This window comes from Indicator indicator, unplaced genomic scaffold (genome assembly GCF_027791375.1).
Source record: "Indicator indicator isolate 239-I01 unplaced genomic scaffold, UM_Iind_1.1 iindUn_scaffold_107, whole genome shotgun sequence".
NCBI classification, from domain to species: Eukaryota; Metazoa; Chordata; class Aves; order Piciformes; family Indicatoridae; genus Indicator; species Indicator indicator.
The window spans coordinates 9,297-27,196 of NW_026539220.1; the positions used below are offsets into that span (position 1 = coordinate 9,297).

Sequence of the window (17,900 nt, forward strand, 5' to 3'; positions counted from 1 at the left end):
ATCAGCCAGTTCCAACCCCCCTGCCATGGGCAGGGACACCTCACACTAGAGCAGGCTGCCCAGAGCCCTGTTGAGCCTCACCTTGAACATCTCCACAACAGAGCTCAGAGGGTTGGCATCAGTGGTACAGAGTCACCTTGGAGGCCTGTGGCCAGTGGTGTCCCCCAGGGATCAGTACTGGGTCCAGTTTTGTTCAGTATCTTTATCAATGACCTGGCTGAGGGCATTGAGAGGACCCTCAGCAAGTTCCTGAGGATACAAAACTGGTGGGGGTTGGCTGGCACCCCTCAGGCTGTGCAGCATCCAACGTGACGTGGACAGGCTGAGAGCTGGCTGCAGGCAAACCTCAGGAAGTTTAATAAGGACAAGTGCAGGGTCCTGCATCTGGGGAGGAATAACAACAGGCACCAGGACAGGTTAGAGGCTGCCCTGCTGGAAAGCAGCTCCACAGAGAAAGACCTTGGAGTGCTGGTGGGCAGCAAGTTCTGCATGGGACAGCAATGTGCCCTTGTGGCCAAGAGAGCCAATGGGATCCTGGGGAGCAGCAAGAAAGGTGTGCAGCAGGGCTGGGGAAGTTCTTCTACCTCTCTACTCTGCCCTGCTGAGACCACAGCTGCAATCCTGTGTCCAGTTCTGGGCTCCCCAGTTCAGGAGAGACAGAGACCTGCTGGAGAGAGTCCAAGGGAGAGCCAGGAGGATGATTTGGGGACTTGAGCATCTCCCCTGTGAAGAGAGACTGAGAGCCCTGGGGGTGTTTACTGTGGAGAAGAGAAGGCTGAGAGGGATCTGATCAATGTCTATCAATAGCTGAGGGGTGGGGGGCAAGGGGAGGGGGCCAGGCTCTTTTGGGTGGTTCACAGAGATAAGCCAAGGAACAATTGGTTCAAACTTGAACAGAGAAGATTTCACCTCAACATGAGGAGAAACTTCTTGATAGTGAGGGTGACAGAGCCCTGGAGCAGGCTGGCCAGGGGGGTTGTGGAGTCTCCTTCTCTGGAGCCTTTCCAACCCCACCTGGATGCATTCCTGTGCAGACTACCCTCAGTGATCCTGCTCTGGCAGGGGGCTTGGACCTGATGATCTCTGGAGGTCCCTTCCAACCTCTGATATCCTGTGAGACTGTGATCTCCAGGGATGGAGCCTCAACCACCTCCCTGGGCAACCTGTTGCAGTGTTCCACCACCCTCACAGCAAAGAACTTGCTCCTAACAGCCAATCTAAGTCTGCTCTTCTCTAGTTTGAAGCCATTGCCCCTGGTCTTAGCACCAGAGGAATTTAAGGTCTGGCTTGTCTCTGCCCAGTGCAGGCAGAAAGGGTTTTAGGAGGGTTTGCTTCTAAGAACTCTCTTTTGCTGCATGGCTGGGGGATGTGGAGGAAGCAAGTTAATAAAACAAAAGATGGATGGATGCCCTGCAGGCTTGCATGCAGGTTTGTGCACCTCCACATGAGCTGCAGAGCTGAGTCCATGCCTTGCAAGCTGGAATGCTCTCTTTTGGGTGGCTTCATGCCACCTCTGGGGAGCTTTCGGTTGGAAGACAAGCAAGCAAACCCAGCCCAGCTGCTCTCCTGCCCTCTTACACCATGCCCCATGAGGTCTGGCATCTTCATGTGGGGGTTCTAGCCATGCCAGGATGCCACAGGCAGCAGCTTGGGAGGAGATCTGCTGGAGAGCAGCCCTGTGGAGAGGGACCTGGGAGTGCTGGTGGACAAGAAGTTCTGCATGGGGCAGCAACGTGCCCTGGTGGCCAAGAAGGCCAATGGGACCCTGGGGGGCATTCAGAGGAGTGTGGCCAGCAGAGCCAGGGAGGTTCTCCTCCCCCTCTACTCTGCCCTGCTGAGACCTCACCTGGAATATTGCAGCCAGTTTTGTGCTCCCCAGTTTAGGAGGGACAGGGATCTGCTGGAGAGAGTCCAAGGGAGGGCTCCAAGGATGCTGAAGGGACTGGAGCACTGCCTGGGGAGGAGAGGCTGAGAGCCCTGGGGGTGCTTAGTCTGGAGAGTCTCAGAAGGCTGAGAGGGGATTTAATCAATGTTTATAAATATCTGAGGTCTGGGGGTCAGGAGGGAGGGGACTCTGCTCACTTGCTCCCTGTGGTAGGACAAGGAACTATAGAGGTAAGCTGCAGCAGAGGAGGTTCCACCTCAACATGAGGAGGAACTTCTTTACTCTAAGGGTGACAGAGCACTGGAGCAGGCTGCCCAGAGGGGTTGTGGAGTCTCCTTCTCTGGAGGCTTTCCAGCCCCATCTGGATGTGTTCCTGTGTGACCTGTGCTGGATTCTATGGTCCTGCTCTGGCAGGGGGGTTGGACTCGATGATCTCTTTGGGTCCCTTCCAACCCCTGACATCCTGTGTGTGAAACTGTGTGTGAACTTTTTGTGCCTTCCTGGAAGGTCTTTCCAAAAGAAGCCCTCAGGAGATGTTGGGACACATCTTGGAGATCTCCCAAAGCCTTCCCCGGGAGGATACCAGTAGAGGGCATCCCCAGACCAGCTGCCTCAACCCAGCTACAGGCAATCTCTATAAATATCTTGGTATTTCTTTTTCTCTCCCATGGAATGGTTCTATTTAAATCACCACCCTCCCTCCATGCCCATCACGCCTGCCCTGTGCCACCTACCAGCCCTCAGCACCCTTCAGCAGATACTCAAAACGCCAAATATGTAAAATTCCTTGAAAAAGTCCACCCAGACAAACCAGTTCACTGAGTTGTATTTGGCAAAGCTTGCTGGGGAGGGTGTCAGCCTGCACAGGGAGGGGTTTGGATTTTTTCAGCTAGGGCTGAGATTTGCATTCTAAACCCAGTGCAGGATGAGGCCACCTGGGCCCCATCAGCCTCAGCTGCTTATTTAAAGGCTGAGCATGGTGCTGAGCTCTTTCCTTGCCTCATTATCCTGTGGGTCCTTCCTTGGGGGTGTTCCAGGGCTGGATCCACTGGATTCCTTCCAGTGGCATTAAATCACTGGGGCCACAGGTGGGTGATCCCTACCCTGCACTGATCCATCTCCAGCCTTTGGTGGGTGAATAAAACTATGCTGGTTTTTTTTTTTTTTTTTTTTTTTTTTCAGGGGGAGGGAGAGGAGGGAGTGAATGGATGCAAACAGAAGGTGCATGGAATTCCCTGCAAGCAGGGAGCTGGCAAAGCATCCTGAACCCTTGCAGGTGTTTGCAGTCCTGCTGCAGTAATGCACCTTGCGAAGGGGGTAGGGAGGGTTGGGGAAGGCTTTTGCTTGCATCAGCCAGGCCCCCCTCTTGCCTTGCAGTGGAGATGATCAGCAGGCTGAGAGTGTATTTTTAATCTACTCCTTATTTTTAATTCCTTTATTTTGGGGTTGTTATTTCACCTCCCAGCACCCCAGGGTGACCCAACCCTACTGACGCCGGCACCCAGCCCTGGCTGAGTCAGTGCCGCCGGCTCGCTGGGCACCACGCTGATGCCAACCTTCCTGGAGCAAATCTCTCATTGTTTCTCTTCTTATTGAGTGCAGGGTGAGTTTTTTGAAGGGGGCTGGAAGCACCGTATGGGTGCTAGGGAGGTGAATGCATTGGGGGTGCATCACTGCATCCTTGCAAAGCAGGGGGGGGTTTGCAAACAGCTGCTGGGTGCACCCTGCAGGTGCGTTGCTGCTGGGGTGGTGCAAAGAGAAATGCAAGTGGCCTGCAAAAGGGGTGAGTGGGGGGATTTGGGTGATCTTTGCACTCCACTTTCTTTGCAGGGCTAATTTTTTTTTTTTGGGAGGGCGGGGGGAGCGTGTAATATCCCCCTCACTGTTTGGAGAGGGCTTCCAATCCTTGTTGTGAAGTTTCTGGGGACGGGGAGACGAAAAGTTGATTTGCTATTGAAATGTGACCTGAAAAACCAAGCCCCAAAATAACTGTGATCTCCATGATGAGATGCTGCAAAAGCATCATCATGGAAATGAAAATCTCTTTTAGTCCTAACTCAGGATCTGTTCAGGATCTTCCTCTTCCAAATATTGGGATAGTTGGGATAGTGTCCTCTCCTTCATGATGCTCAGGTCCTGTTGCCTCCTGCACCCTCTTGGCAGGGCTCAGCACCTCCATGGGCAGCAATACCTGGCATCACCCAGAGGAAAAGGAGCTGATATTTTTTTTTTGGCTGCCTCTGAGTCATTTGAAGGGCACTGGGATGTATTTTTTCTTTTGCTGGGCTTGTTCAGCTGGTTTGGAGCTGCAATAAACCCAGCAGCTGTTAAGTGTGTTTGCAGAGGGCTGTTTTGCAGCAGGGCAGGGCTGGGCTGGACTAGGGTGTGCCAGCAGGTAACACTCTGACAGCAGCTGAAAACTCCTTTTCCCACCAAGAAAACCTTTTCCAGCAAGAAAAAAAACCTTCTCAGTAAGAAAACCTCTTTCACCTCGGTTTTTTTTTTCCTCTCCAGCAAGAAAAAGTTTTTCCCAGTAAGAAAACCTCTTTTTTTTTACCATCAAGAAAAGGTCCTTTCCAGCAAGAAAAAGTCCTTCCCAATAAGAAAACCTTTTTTTTTTCATCAAGGAAAAAGTAATTCCCAGTAAGAAAACCTCTTTTTTTACCATCAAGAAGAGGTCCTTCTCAGCAAGGAAAAAGTCCTTCCTGATAAGAAAACCTTTTTCCAGCAAGGAAAAAATAATTCTCAGTAAGAAAACTTCCTTTTTTTCCAGCAAGAAAAAGTCCTTTCCAATAAGAGAACCTTTTTTTTTTTTTTCATCAAGGAAAAGTCCTTCACAGTAAGAAAACCTTTTTCCAGCAAGGAAAAAGTAATTCCCAGCGAGGTGTTTCCTAGCAAGAAAAGGTCCTTCCTAATAAGAAAACTTTTTTTTTTTTCAGCAAGTAAAAATCCTTCACAGTAAGAAAACATTTTTTTTTCAGCAAGGAAAAAGTAATTCCCAGGAAGAAAACCTTTTTCCTTCCCAGCAAGAAAAGATCCTTTCCAGGAAGAAAAATCACATCCCAAAGCTCGGATGCAATAGGTAAGAGAGATGTGGGATTTTGCACTTAAAGACATGCAGAAGGTCCTTGTGCTGCTCTAACTTATCCTTTTCTTTTTCAGTTGTAAAGTGTAATTTGGGTTTATTTTTTTTAGGGAAGTTCCTCATGAATGGGGATGTGGAGGTGTGGTTTTGGGGCTTGCTAGCCTTGAAAGCAGCGGTTTGGAGGGCAAAAAGCCCGGAGGGGAGAGGAAAAAATAAACGACTTCTTTGGATGGAAAAAATTGGAAGCTCCCTGGGTTGGTTTCTGTGCAGGCAGCGAGAGGGTTAATGAATCGCTCTGGCATGTGAAGGGTTAATAGGGAAGGAAAAGGGGGCCGGGGGGGGCAAATCCTGCTAGGGAGGCGGGGGGTGTGGGGTGGTTATTTATTAGGATTGGGAAGGCCAGGGGTGTAAATCAAAGCTGCGTGGGAAGAAGAGAAGGAGGAGGAGAAGGAGGAGCAGGAGCGGGGAGGGAGATGCTGCCCCAAATCCCAGCATCCCTCTCTGCAGCCGCTGGACCGCGGCTCCCGCTCGGCCGCCAGCCCTGGGCTGAGCGGCTGTGGGATGGGTGGGTAGAGGCCAGTTGGGTGCCCCCTTCCTCCTTCCCAACCCTGGGCAGCACCCCGTTGTGGTCAGTGGGAATTCGTTCCAATTGGGCTGTGGGGAGTTGGGTTCGTTCCCGATCATCGCCACCCCCGCCCGGGGGCCTTGCTCGGCCGATGCGGACACAAAGCCGGAGGAGACGCGGCCTGCCCAGGTCAGCCAGATCCTGCCTTCCCTTCCCCGAAATTCCCTGAATCCCTATAAATCCAGCTGGAGAAAAACAGTGGAAGAGGGTTTTTGGGTTTTTGTGGGGTTTTTTTTTGGTAGGTTTATGGTATGCTGGAGCAAAGGCGGGGGCGGAGGAGGAGGAGGAGGAGGTCACCCTTCGCCTCCCCGCTGCCTGCACAGCGCTTTGCGGCTTTTGTTAGCTGCCTGCGCCCAGCTATTAAAAACATCAAGAAAAGAGAATTAATTCGGAATAGTTCGGTTTAAAAAAAAAAAAAAAAAGGGCAAGTTTGAGGAGGGCAGAGCCAGAAATCGTTGCCCACCCTCATTCCTTTGCTGCTTCACCCCTGCTTTCTTGACAAACTCAAGAGGTGGTTGCAAACCTTTCGCTGGTTTTTTTTTTTTTTTTTTTTGTTTTTCCACCTGCTGGAAACGGAGAATTTTGGGAGGGGAGGGAGAAGGAGGGGAAAATCCAAACAAGTTCCTCCAGGAGAAATTGACAGCAAAGAAATGCGAATTGCCCTCCTTCTGTAAGTGATTTATTTGGTCGCCTCGGGGTGCGGGGCTGCCTTGCACGCTGCCAAGAGGCTTGAAGGGGCTGCGATGTTCTCCCCCTCCTTAATTCTTTCCCATTAATTACTTGTTTCCAATAGTAATTGATTATTAGCGTCAGTTTATTATTTCCTTAGTCGTAGGCTGGTAAGGCAAATTTGTTGTTAGCAGCAGTTTGTTATTTCTTGAGCAATAGTCTATTAAGACCAATTTATTATTAGCATCAGTTATTTATTTAGCAATAGTCTATTAAGACCAATTTATTATTAGCATCAGTTTGTTATTTCTTGAGCAATAATCTATTATGAAGACCAATTATTAGCATCAGGTCGTTATTTATTTAGCAATAGTCTATTAAGACCAATTTCTTACTAAGCTTTAGGACTGGTTTAATACCAAATCCACTTTATTCTTTATTTTTAGTGGTAGTTTGTTACCAAGACCATTAATTATTTATTTTTCTCCTCATAGTCTCTTATTAAGGCCAGTTCATTACTTAATTTTTCAGTAATAATCCCTTAATAACACCAATTTCTTATTGTGCTTCAATATCAAACCCACTTCAATGACAGCTGCTTATTAGCACCAATTGTTAATTTATTTCTTAATACTAAGGGCCAGTTTATTATTAATCTGTTAGAATACTTAAATATCAAACCCACTTTCTTAGTTATTTTTAATGGTGGTGGTGTATTATTCAGACCACTTTTTAAATTTATTTTTTTAGTAATAGTCTCTTAGGACCAGCTTAATCTTAATTTTTTTTTTTAGAGCTCTTAAATATCAAACCCATTTTCTTATTTGCTTTTAATGATTAAGACCATTTTCTTATTTGCTTTTAATGATTAAGACCATTTTCTTATTTGCTTTTAATGATTGTTTAAGACCAGTTTATTATTACTATTGTTGTTGTTTTCATTATTATTATAGTAAGACCAGCTTATTTATTTGTGCTAATACTTCATTATCAAACCCACTTTTTTAGTTGCTTTTGATGATAATTTTTTATATAAATAATTTAGCATTATTTATAATGATAGCTTATTATTTATTATTATTAGCCTCTTAAGACCAGCTTATTTATTTGTGCTGAGACTTGAATATCAAACACCCCTTTATTACTTTTAATAACAGCTTATCACCCCCAATTTTTAATTCATTTTAGGTACTAATTTAGTATTAAACCCCCTTGATTAAACCCAGATTATTTATTTTAGGTTCCTAGTTTAGCACTAAAACCTCTATTACTTTTTTTTGTTTGTTTTTAGTAATAGCCTATTATTAAACCCAGATTCTTAATTATTTGTTGACAATAATTTAGTCTCAAGCCCACTTTATTTTTCAACATAACTTTATTATTAAGCCCAGTTTATTAATTTTTAATAACAGTTTAGTGTTAGACCCACTTGATGATTTTTTTTATATCCAGTTTATTATTAAAAGCAGTTTATTATTTATTTTTTTCATAATAATTGAGCATTAGACCCACTTGATAATTTATTTTGCAAACTGTTTTTTACTCTTAAACCCTTTTGATTATTTACTTCTAATACTCATTTAGTATTAGGCCTACTTAATGAATGAATTTTTAATACCTTTATTATGAAGCCAACTTTAGTCGTTGTTTTTCAGAGTGATTTATTAAAGGTATTTAATTTGCTTTTAACACTAATTAAATATGTTTCATTTTAACCACAATGAAATCTATTTATTTAAAACAATAATGAAATCTATTTATTTAAAACAATAATGAAATCTATTTATTTAAAACAATAATGAAATATATTTATTTTTCATTACAGTCAAATCTACTTATTTTTAATAATAATTTATTAAATATATTTAATCTCTTTTTCATGCTACTTTATTCCCCCTACCTTTATTATGTAATTTTCTCCCATTTTAAGTGGGTTTTAGCCTGGTCCTTAATTATAAAGAGCAAATTTTTTTGCCCTGAAACAGCAGCAGAAAAAGTGAAATGCTATCATTTTGGGGTGAAGACCTCAATAATTTAGAGAGTTCCCAAACAAATGGTTGCAAAACAGGGAGAGAAATTAAGAATGAGTTCAAATCCATCACTTTCACCTCCCAGGAGCTGATTTTTGGGGTAGTTTGTTCAGCTAGAACAAAAACCACTTGCCAAAGGTGGGAGAAGTTTGACTTTGGAGTTTGCAATACAGCAATTTTGAATTTGGAGGTAGAAATGTTACTAAGGGCAAAAAAAAAAAACAAGGTTGAGCCAGCAGTGCCCAGGTGGGCAAGAAGGCAACCAGCAGCCTGGCTTGGATCAGCAGTGGTGTGGCCAGCAGGAGCAGGGCAGGGATTGTCCTGCTGGACTTGGTCACTGCTGAGGCCACACCTTGAGTCCTGGGTTCAGTTTTGGGCTCCTCACTCCAAGAAGGACATCAAGAGGCTGGAGCAGGGCCAGAGAAGGGCAGGGAAGCTGGGGAAGGGTCTGGAGAAGAAGGCTGGTGGTGAGGAGCAGCTGAGGCAGCTGGGGGTGTTGAGCCTGGAGGAAAGGAGGCTGAGGGGAGACCTTCAGGCTCTCTCCCAACTCCCTGAAAGGAGGCTGGAGTCAGATGGAGGTTGGTCTCTTCTCCCCAGCATCAGGAGATAGGATGACAGGAAATGGCCTCAAGTTGTCCCAGGGGAGGTTTAGGTTAGACCTTAGAAGACAATTCTTCATTGAAAGGGCTCTCAAAGACTGGAAGAGGCTGCCCGAGGAGCTAGGGTTGAATCCCCATCCCTGGAGGTGTTCAGAAGCCTTGCAGGTGTGGTTTTGAGGGCCACGGTTTAGCCCCAGGTGGGGGTTGGTCTCTTCTCCCAGGTAACAAGTGATGGGACAAGGGGAAATGGCTTTAAATTGCTCCAGGGGAGGTTAAAAGTTGGACATGAGAACAATTTCTTCCTGCAAGGACTCAGCATTCCTGGAGGCATTCAAGAAATGTGTGGCCATGGCACTTGGGGACATGGTGGTGTTGGGTTGGTTGTTGGACTGGATGGTCTTAGAGGACTTTTTCCATCCCAAATAATTCTATGATTCTGTGATCTTTTGGGGAGGGAGGGCAAGGTGATGGTGGAGGATCATCCAGGTGGTGAAATCAGCCTTGGAGCTGTGGTTGGGCTGTGGCACACTGGCTGGAGGAACTAATCAATTCTAGAATCCTAGAATGGCTCAGGTTGGAAGGGGACCTCAGAGATCATTTAGTCCAACCTCCCCTCCATGGGCAGGGACACTTCGCACCAGCCCAGGTTCCTCAAGTCCTCACCCACTCTGACCTTGAACACCTCCAGGGAGGATCCATCCACAACCTCCCTGGGCAGCCTATTCGATAGTCTCACCACCCTTGTCCCGAGAACTGGGGAGAGGCAAGAAGAGCTGGGATGGAATGGGGGCTGCCCCCAAAAGCAAGGGCAGCAAAGCATGGAGGGGGGGGGGGGCTTGGAGTGGTGCCATACCTTTAGTCCTGGGTTCAGTTTTGTGCCTCTCACTCCAAGAAGGACATTGAGAAGCTGGATCAGGTCCAGAGAACGGCAACCAAGCTGGGGAAGGGTCTGGAGAAGAGGTCTGGTGAGGAGCAGCTGAGGGACCTGGGGGTGTTGAGCCTGGAGGAAAGGAGGCTGAGGGGAAACCTTCTGGCTCTCTACCTGGGATAACCCAGGCTGGGGCTGTGTCACCTCAGTCCTCCAACCCCACCCCACTAGCCTGGAGAGAGGTCCAGAGGGAGGTTTGGTAGCAGGCATAGAATCACAGAATGGTTTAGATTGGAAAGGACCTTCAAGAGCATCCAGTTCCAACCACCCTGCCATGGGCAGGGACACCTCCCTCCAGCCCAGGGTGCTCAAGGCTTCATCCAACCTGGCACTGAACACCCCCAGGGAGGGGACATCCACAGCCTCCCTGGGCAGCCTGAGCCAGAGTCTCACCACCCTCATGCTGAAGAACTTCTCCCTCAGCTCCACTCTAACCCTGCTCTCCCTCAGCTTCAAACCATTCCCCCTTGCCCTGTCTCTAGACACCCTCAGGGCAAGTTCCTCTCCAACTGTTGGAGGAACTTGGGAGACAAAAAGCTAATCCTGGTTTCTACCTTCCTCTTCCTCCATCCCTTGTAAACCACCTTGGGGTTATTTATATAGGGAGGGCTTAACCTGGAAGGGTTGGGGGGTGGAAAATGCAGCAAGGAGCCAGAGGGGTTCCCAACCTAAATCCTTGCTGGGGTAGAATGGAATGATTTTTTTATTATTATTGTTATCTTTCTTTTGCCCTATATTTACAATTAAACCCCAAGGGGATGGGGTGGGGAGCAGTCTCTGAGTGGAGGGGGGTGGTGGAGGGGGTGGTTGGCAGCCAGCCCTGCCAGCTGGGACCTGTCACTCCAGCCTGGGAGCTAAAAATAGCCAAAAGAAGCCCAAATGGGTGTCCGAGCCTGCAGATGCTGCTGCTCTTCTGCCTTTATTTAGAGCCTGCTCAGTTTATTTTTTTTTCCCCCCCCTTCCCATCCAGGTCAGGAGGGGAAGATGAAGCTGAACCCTCACCCTGGGATGCTGCTTCTAGCTGGGAATCCTGTTGGATTTAAATCAAAATTTTTTTTTTTTTTGTTCCCATGGGTAATAGCATATTCCACATCCCTTTTTCTGCCATCCCAGTCTTGTTTGGGAGCATTTCCCTGTAGGGCAGCTTTTTCCCCTTCATCCCATGGGATGTGTTTTGCTACTGGGATGCTCCTACCTCTGCCAGCAGCTTTGCTTTGGGGGAAAAAAAAAACATACAAAATAAGCATTTTTTCTTTTCATTTAGCAAGGTTTGGGGAATCCCATGGATTTAAATCCATTTTTTTCCTCATGGATAATAAATATCATATCCCTACATCCTGCTTGGATTATCCTGCATTGCTACATCCTACTTGGATTATCCCACATCCATTTTTTTTTGCCATCCCAGTTTGCTTTGGGGGCATTTTCCTGTAGGGCAGCTTGTCCCCATCAGCCTTTTCCCCTTGATCCCATGGGATGTGTTTTGCTCCTGCTATGCTCTTACCCCTGCCAGCAGCATTGCTTTGGGGGAAAAAAAAATACAGAACCATTTTAATTGAGCAAGGTTTGGGGAATTGTATGGATTTAAATCCATTTTTTTCCTCATGGATAATAAATTTCATATCCCTACATCCTCCTTGGATTATCCTGCATTGCTACATCCTCCTTGGATTATCCTGCATTGTCACATCCTTCTTGGATTATCCCACATCCATTTTTTTTGCCATCCCAGTTTGCTTTGGGGACATTTCCCTTCAGGGCAGCTTGTCCCCATGAGCCTTTCCCCTTGATCCCATGGGATGTGTTTTGCTACTGGGATGCTCTTACTCCCCTGCCAGCAGCTTTGCTTTGGGGGGAAAAAAAAAAAACAAAACAAAACACAAAAATTAACCGTTTTGCTTTGAATTTAGTAAAGTTTGGGGTTGTTAGGTTTGTAATTCTCAGTGCCAGGTGTGTTCCTGACAGGGCAAGTGACCAACCCTGGGACAAATTGGGCTGATGAGGAGCTTATGCCAGCTGTCAAAATGGGAAGTGACCTTCTCCTGCCCTGCTCTGGGAGATAAAATCAGGGACCAGGCACTTCATCCTCCTCCTGCTTCCCTCTCCCACTCCAGAACCCATCAGCTTCCTGGAAGAGCAAAACAAACCAGAGAGCAAATTGCTTTCTGGATCAAACCATCAGCATCTCTTTGCTGGTTTTATTTTCCCTCCCTCCCACCTTGTTTTGATTTTCTTCTGTGAGTTGTTTTTTTTTTTTTTGTTTGTTTTTTTGAGCCATCACTGCAAAAAGATAGGATTTAATTTTATTTCCCTGTGCTCCCAAGCTCTGCATCAGGTTGGATTTACCAGGATTCTATTTATTGTGGTGGATTTATGGTGTGGTTGGCATCACATCCGTAAGGGAACAAACTTGGAGCTTGCAAAAAAAAAAAAAAAAAAAAAAAAAAAGGGGGAGAGAAGGGAATTGCCTGCCCTAATGGGAAGCAGATTGGGTGATACATGAGAACAGCTTTGGCTGTCAACCCCTTTCTGCTTCCAGGGCCAGGAAAAGAGTTCAAGGAGGAGGAAAAATAAGTCTCTGTGGATCCTCCTCCCAAATCAATCCCTATTAATGAGTTGTGGAGTCAGCTGGCTTTGTAACTTGCAAAAGTGGCTGGAAAAAGGATACTTGCTGCAGCAGCACAGGTCAAGGAGAGGAAGAAGAGGTTGATTCTTCTGGTTTTAGGGCTGGGGAAAGGTTGAGTGGAGTTTGGCTTGTGGGGGGGGTTTGGCAGTGGGATGGAGTTGGGGTCGCTGAGAGCTTTGCAGCCCAGTGGGGTTGCAGCACCTTGTGCCTGTGGTGTGGTTGCAGAGGGTCTGTTGCTTGTGTTCCAGGGGGGAAAGGCAACTTTGGGAGGTGAGCCCAGACTTCAGCTCCCTCCTGCTGTGCTCTGGACCTGTGTACATAGAACTGTATGGAAATGTGGTGCTGGAGCTGTGGAGAATGGAGGCAGCTCCAGTTGCAGGCTGGTCACAAGTGGTGTTCCCCAGGGCTCAGTGCTGGGGCCAGTCTTGGTTAATGCCTTTATCAGTCATCTGGATGAGGGGATCAAGGTACCCTCAGGCAGTCTGCCAGATGACACCAAGCTGGGAGGGACTCTTGATCTGCTGGAGGCTCTACAGAGGGACCTGGCCAGGCTGGATCCGTGGGCTGACGTCAGTGGAAGGAGGTTCAACAAGGGCAAGGTCCTGCACTTGGGTCACAACAACCCCATGAACACTTCAGGCTGGGGGATGAGTGGCTGGAAACTGCCTGGTGGAAAAGGCCCTGGGGGTGCTGGTCAACAGCTGGCTGAAGATGAGCCACCAGCAGCCTGGCCTGGATCAGCAATGGTGTGGCCAGAAGGAGCAGAGCAGGGATTGTGCCCTGTACTGGGCATTGGTGAGGTCACAGCATGAGTGCTGGGTTCAGTTTTGGACTCCTCATTCCAAGAAGGACATTGAGAGGCTGGAGCAGGTCCAGAGAAGGTCAAGGAAGCTGGGGAAGGGTCTGGAGAAGAGGGCTGGTGAGGAGCAGCTGAGGGACCCAGGGTTGTTGAGCCTGGATGCAAGGAGGCTGAGGGGAGACCTGGCTCTCTCCACCTCCCTGAAAGGAGGTTGGAGCCAGGTAGGGGTTGGTCCCTTCTCCCAAGGGGCAATTGATAGGATGAGTTGCCCCAAGGGAGGTTTAGGGTGCACATGAGAAGAAACTTTTTCACAGGAATGGTCTCTTCTCCTAAGAAAGAAGTTATGGGACAAGAGGAATTGCCTTCAAGTTGCCCCAGGGGAGGTTCAGGTTGAATATTAGGAACAATTTCCTTCCCTTTGAGAGTGATCAGGCACTGGAACAGGCTGCCCAGGGCAGTGGTGGAGTCCCCATCCTTGGAGGTGTTGAAGGAACGTGTGGCCATGGCACTTAGGGCCATGGTTTGGTGGTGACCTGGCAGGGTTGGGTTGATGGTTGGACTCCCTGATCTTGGAGGTCTCTTCCAACCTTGAGGATTCCATGAAACCTGTGCAGGGCTGCAGCCCCAAAGGGTTTTGGTACCAAAAGAGTAAAGGGGTCTTTTTTTTTTTTTTTTTGGGTGAAGGGATTATCCTGGGGCTGTGCATCCCCTAAACCCCCTGTCCCAGGAGAAATGGTGACTGGAGGTGGAGGTCCCAGCTCTCTGGAGCAGAGCATCCATCCTGCACCAGCTTCTGCTTCCAGCAGGCCCAAACCTGTCACTTTCAGCCCTGTTCTGCTCTTTGCAGCCTCTCAGGTGCTGTTTCTCTCTGCTGTATTGTCCCTGAGGAATGGGAATCCCTTGCTCTGTCCTTCCTCTTCCTCCTGATGACCTTTCAGGGTGCCCTGCTGGGGCATCTCTGGTTACCAGAGCGGATGAGCCATCGATCGCGAGGAGGACGCTTGGCGCTTCCCAACCCTCAGAGACCTTCAGGATGGATGCTTGGGGCTAGCTTTGCCTTGCACAGGATAAAATCCCAGTGCAGGAGCTGGCTTTGCCCTGCACAGGATAAAATCCCAGTGCAGGAGCTGGCTTTGCCCTGCACAGGATAAAATCCCAGTGCAGGAGCTGGCTTTGCCCTGCACAGGATAAAATCCCAGTGCAGGAGCTGGCTTTGCCCTGCACAGGATAAAATCCCAGTGCAGGAGCTGGCTTTGCCCTGCACAGGATAAAATCCCAGTGCAGCAGCTGGCTTTGCCCTGCACAGGATAAAAATCCCAGTGCAGGAGCTGGACTTGCTCTGCAAATTGGGACCTGGCAGCAGCTTTTCTGCTTCCTTGCAAGGTTTTGCAGCAGCTGGAGCTGGATCTATCACTCCTGGGCTCCCTACCACGTTTTCTCCTCTCCCAGGGGTGGATCTGAGGGGGGCTGATCTCCCCTCTCAACCCATTTCTCCTTCTTTCTCACAGGAAAGCCTCAGAGAAGGGCCCAGGTGGAGCATCTGGACCCCCTGCACCATGGCATCATCCGAGCTGCCCCCGCACCCTGCAGTAGGTACTGTCAGCCCGTCGGGGGTGGGGGGTAGATCATCTGGGGGGGGGGAATGGGCACACCCAGCCTTGAGCAGGATGTGGGGAGCACCCTACAAGCCCCCATCAGAGCTTCCAGGGGTCATGGAATCAGAAAGGGTTGTTGTATTTGTGTGGGTTTGGGGGGTGTGAAGGTTCTTCTGTCGCCCTCCACCGCCACCGTCTCCCCTGGGGTACAGCAGCACTTCGAGGAGGCCACCAAGTGCCAGACTTCCTCCTTGCAGGTGACCATCTTGTCCCAGAGCCCCCCAGCCCCCTGCCCCACGGGGTGGAGGATCTTGGTCAAGCCTTTGACTTTGAGGACAGTGAGGAAGAAGAGGAGGAGGAGGAGGAAGACTCAACGGCTGAGCTGGGCGGTGAAGCTGTCCTCCGGGCACCTCCTCGCAGGCGACGTGCTGCCAGCTCTGGCACTGGTGAGGAGCATGGGTTGGGGGGGCTCCAGTGTCCCCCATGTCCCCGCTGTGTCACTTTTGGGTGCCCAGGGTGGCCCTGCTGCAAGCCTGGGTGCCAACCCTGTTTCTCTTTGCTTTTTTTTTTTTTTTTCCTCCATAGATGGATTGGTGCCAGAGAGCCAGGAAGGGTACGTGGGGTTTGGGGGTGGATTTTGGGGGAGTTTTGAGTCCTTTGAAGCACAGCTTTGGGGTTTGTCCCCCACTGTTGGACATGTCACAGCCCGATGGCATGCCTCAGTCTCCCCAGTGTCTCCCCACAAAAGGGGCTGCAGGCAGGAGGGCTCTGGAATTTTGGGGTGCATGTCACAGCCCTGGGGGGTGGTCTTTGAGTACCATTAAGGGGTTTGAGATTAACTCTTGCAGCTCCCAAATGAGGAGATGAGGGAGAACCTCCTTTGTTTGGTGTTCAGAGGGGGCTGGTGGTTTCCCAAGCTGTGGAATTTGGGGGGAAAGATGCAAATCTGGGTGCAAGGGAGGGGTGGACCTCCTGGTGGACCCCTAAACCCCAGGAGCCTCCCATCTATGAAGATGTGGCCATGTGATGGTGGGGTGGGGACATGAATTTAAGCTTCATTCTGGGCTTATGAGCCTCTGCAATAGGAGTTGGGGGTGATGGGGAGGGGGGGGTTGGATGAGAGGCTTGGGTACACCTGATCCCAGGGGATTCACACTCTGGGGTGCTCCGTGACCCCATTCCTTGCAGGTTGCCAGCGGGGATGAGCAATGGAGAGGCTGGTGGAGACCCCCCCATCAATGCCCAGACCTGGAAGAGGAAAAGCATCAGCCAAGGTGGGTTAAAAATGCTGATAAACCAACCCTGCCATGGCTTGGAGGGTTTTCTCCAGCCTGGTTTGACCCTTAGGTGCTGACCTGAGTCCTTGGGGGCTTTGGTTTTTTTTTTTTTGTCCCCCCCAAGATGAACGCTTCCAGTTCCCACCAGTGGAGGATGATGTGATCTATGATGATGTCCCCTGTGAGACCCTTGATGCTGACCAGGATGGTAGGGACAAACCTTTCTCCCCACCCTGGCTCCTTGCTGGCCATGAGTTCCTTTTCCACCTGGGCAAACTGAGGCATGCTTTGGGAAGCAGTGAATCCTACAAGGGGATGTGGGCACGGATAATCCTGGGATAACCACTGGGGTTTGGGAGGGGTGAAGGCAGAGGTGTCCCCAGAGAGGCTGCAAGACCTTCTTGTGTTCCCCAGGGCTCAGTACTGGGACCAGTTCTGTTCATCAATGGTCTGAATGAGGGCATTGAGACACCCTCAGTCAATTTACACGTGACACCAAGTTGGGAGGGATCTTGATCTGAAGGAGAGTTGGAGGCTCTGCAGAGGGACCTGGCCAGGCTGGCTCCATGGGCTGAGGTTCAACAAGGCCAAGGGCTGGGTCTTGCACTTGGGTCACAACAACCCCAGCTGGAATACAGTGGCTGGGAATAGAGTGGCTGGAAAGTGCCCAGCAGAAAAGGACCTGGGGGTGCTGGTTGACAACAGCTGAAGATGAGCCAGGGAGTGCCAGGAGTGGCCAAGAAGGTCACCAGCCTCCTGGCCTGGTTGAGAAATAGCATGGCCAACAGAACCAGGGCAGGGATTGTCACCCTGCACTGGGCACTGCTGAGGCCACACCTTGAGTCCTGGGTTCAGTTCTGGGCTCCTCACTCCAAGAAGGACATTGAGAGGCTGGAGCAGGGCCAGAGAAGGGCAGGGAAGCTGGGGAAGGGTCTGGAGAACAGGGCTGGGGAGGAACACCTGAGGGAGCTGGGGGTGTTGAGCCTGGATGCAAGGAGGCTGAGGGGAGACCTTCTGGCTCTCTACAGCTCCCTGAAAGGAGGTTGGAGCCAGGTGGGGGTTGGTCTCCTCTCCCAAGGAAGAAGCAAAAGGACAAAGAGGAAACAGCCTCCAGTTGCCCTATGGGAGGTTTAGGTTAGACATGAGGAACAAACTCTTTGTGAAGAGGGTTGTCAAGGCCTGGCCCAGGCTGCCCAGGGCAGTGCTGCAGTCCCCATGCCTGGAGGGGTTTCAAAGCTGTGGAGCTGTGGTGCTGAGGGCCATGGTGGTGCCCTGGCAGCGCTGGCTTCAGCGTCGAACTCGATCACCTTAAAGCTCTTTCCCAACCAAACCGATTCTGCGCTTCTCAAACTGTGAGCACGTGGAGCATCTCTCAGGGCTCCTTCCTGGAGGTTTGAAGGAGCTGCTTTGCTTTTCCAGGCCTGGGGACCGAGCACAGCCTGATCTATGAGGAGGTGCAGCGCGGCGAGGGGCCGCGGCTGGCCGAGGACTTGGGCTGGAGCTCCAGCGAGTTCGAGAGCTACAGCGAGGACTCTGGCGAGGAGAGCAAGCCTGAGGCTGAGCCCACCAAGCACCGAGCATCCTTCCAGCCCAAGGTAGCACTCACAGTCCAGTTTTGAATTATTTTTATTATTGTCATTTTCCTTTTTTTTTTCTTTTCCCCCCCCCTCCTTTTTATTCCTTTTCTTTCCGCCCCTTCTGGGTTTTATTGCATGAAACTCCCACAGATGGTGATGAAGAAGATGCTGCAGTTCCTGGGGTCAACCTGAAATTTTAGGGGTT

General features: G+C 49.5%; 1 protein-coding gene across 1 annotated transcript in view; it reads left to right on the plus strand.

The window, feature by feature from the left end:
• Positions 1-5,586: 5,586 nt before the first annotated feature.
• LOC128980317 (rho guanine nucleotide exchange factor 10-like protein) overlaps positions 5,587-17,900 on the plus strand; it is a gene marked incomplete at its 5' end in the record, with an annotated part of 48,764 nt that continues 36,450 nt past the window's right edge. Inside the window, 8 exons of the mRNA XM_054398780.1 lie at positions 5,587-5,724; positions 5,838-5,996; positions 14,755-14,859; positions 15,119-15,287; positions 15,427-15,454; positions 16,030-16,115; positions 16,243-16,326; positions 17,538-17,713. Of these exons, the coding sequence (XP_054254755.1) occupies positions 5,587-5,724; positions 5,838-5,996; positions 14,755-14,859; positions 15,119-15,287; positions 15,427-15,454; positions 16,030-16,115; positions 16,243-16,326; positions 17,538-17,713 (945 nt within the window). The remainder of the gene's footprint in view (positions 5,725-5,837; positions 5,997-14,754; positions 14,860-15,118; positions 15,288-15,426; positions 15,455-16,029; positions 16,116-16,242; positions 16,327-17,537; positions 17,714-17,900) is intronic.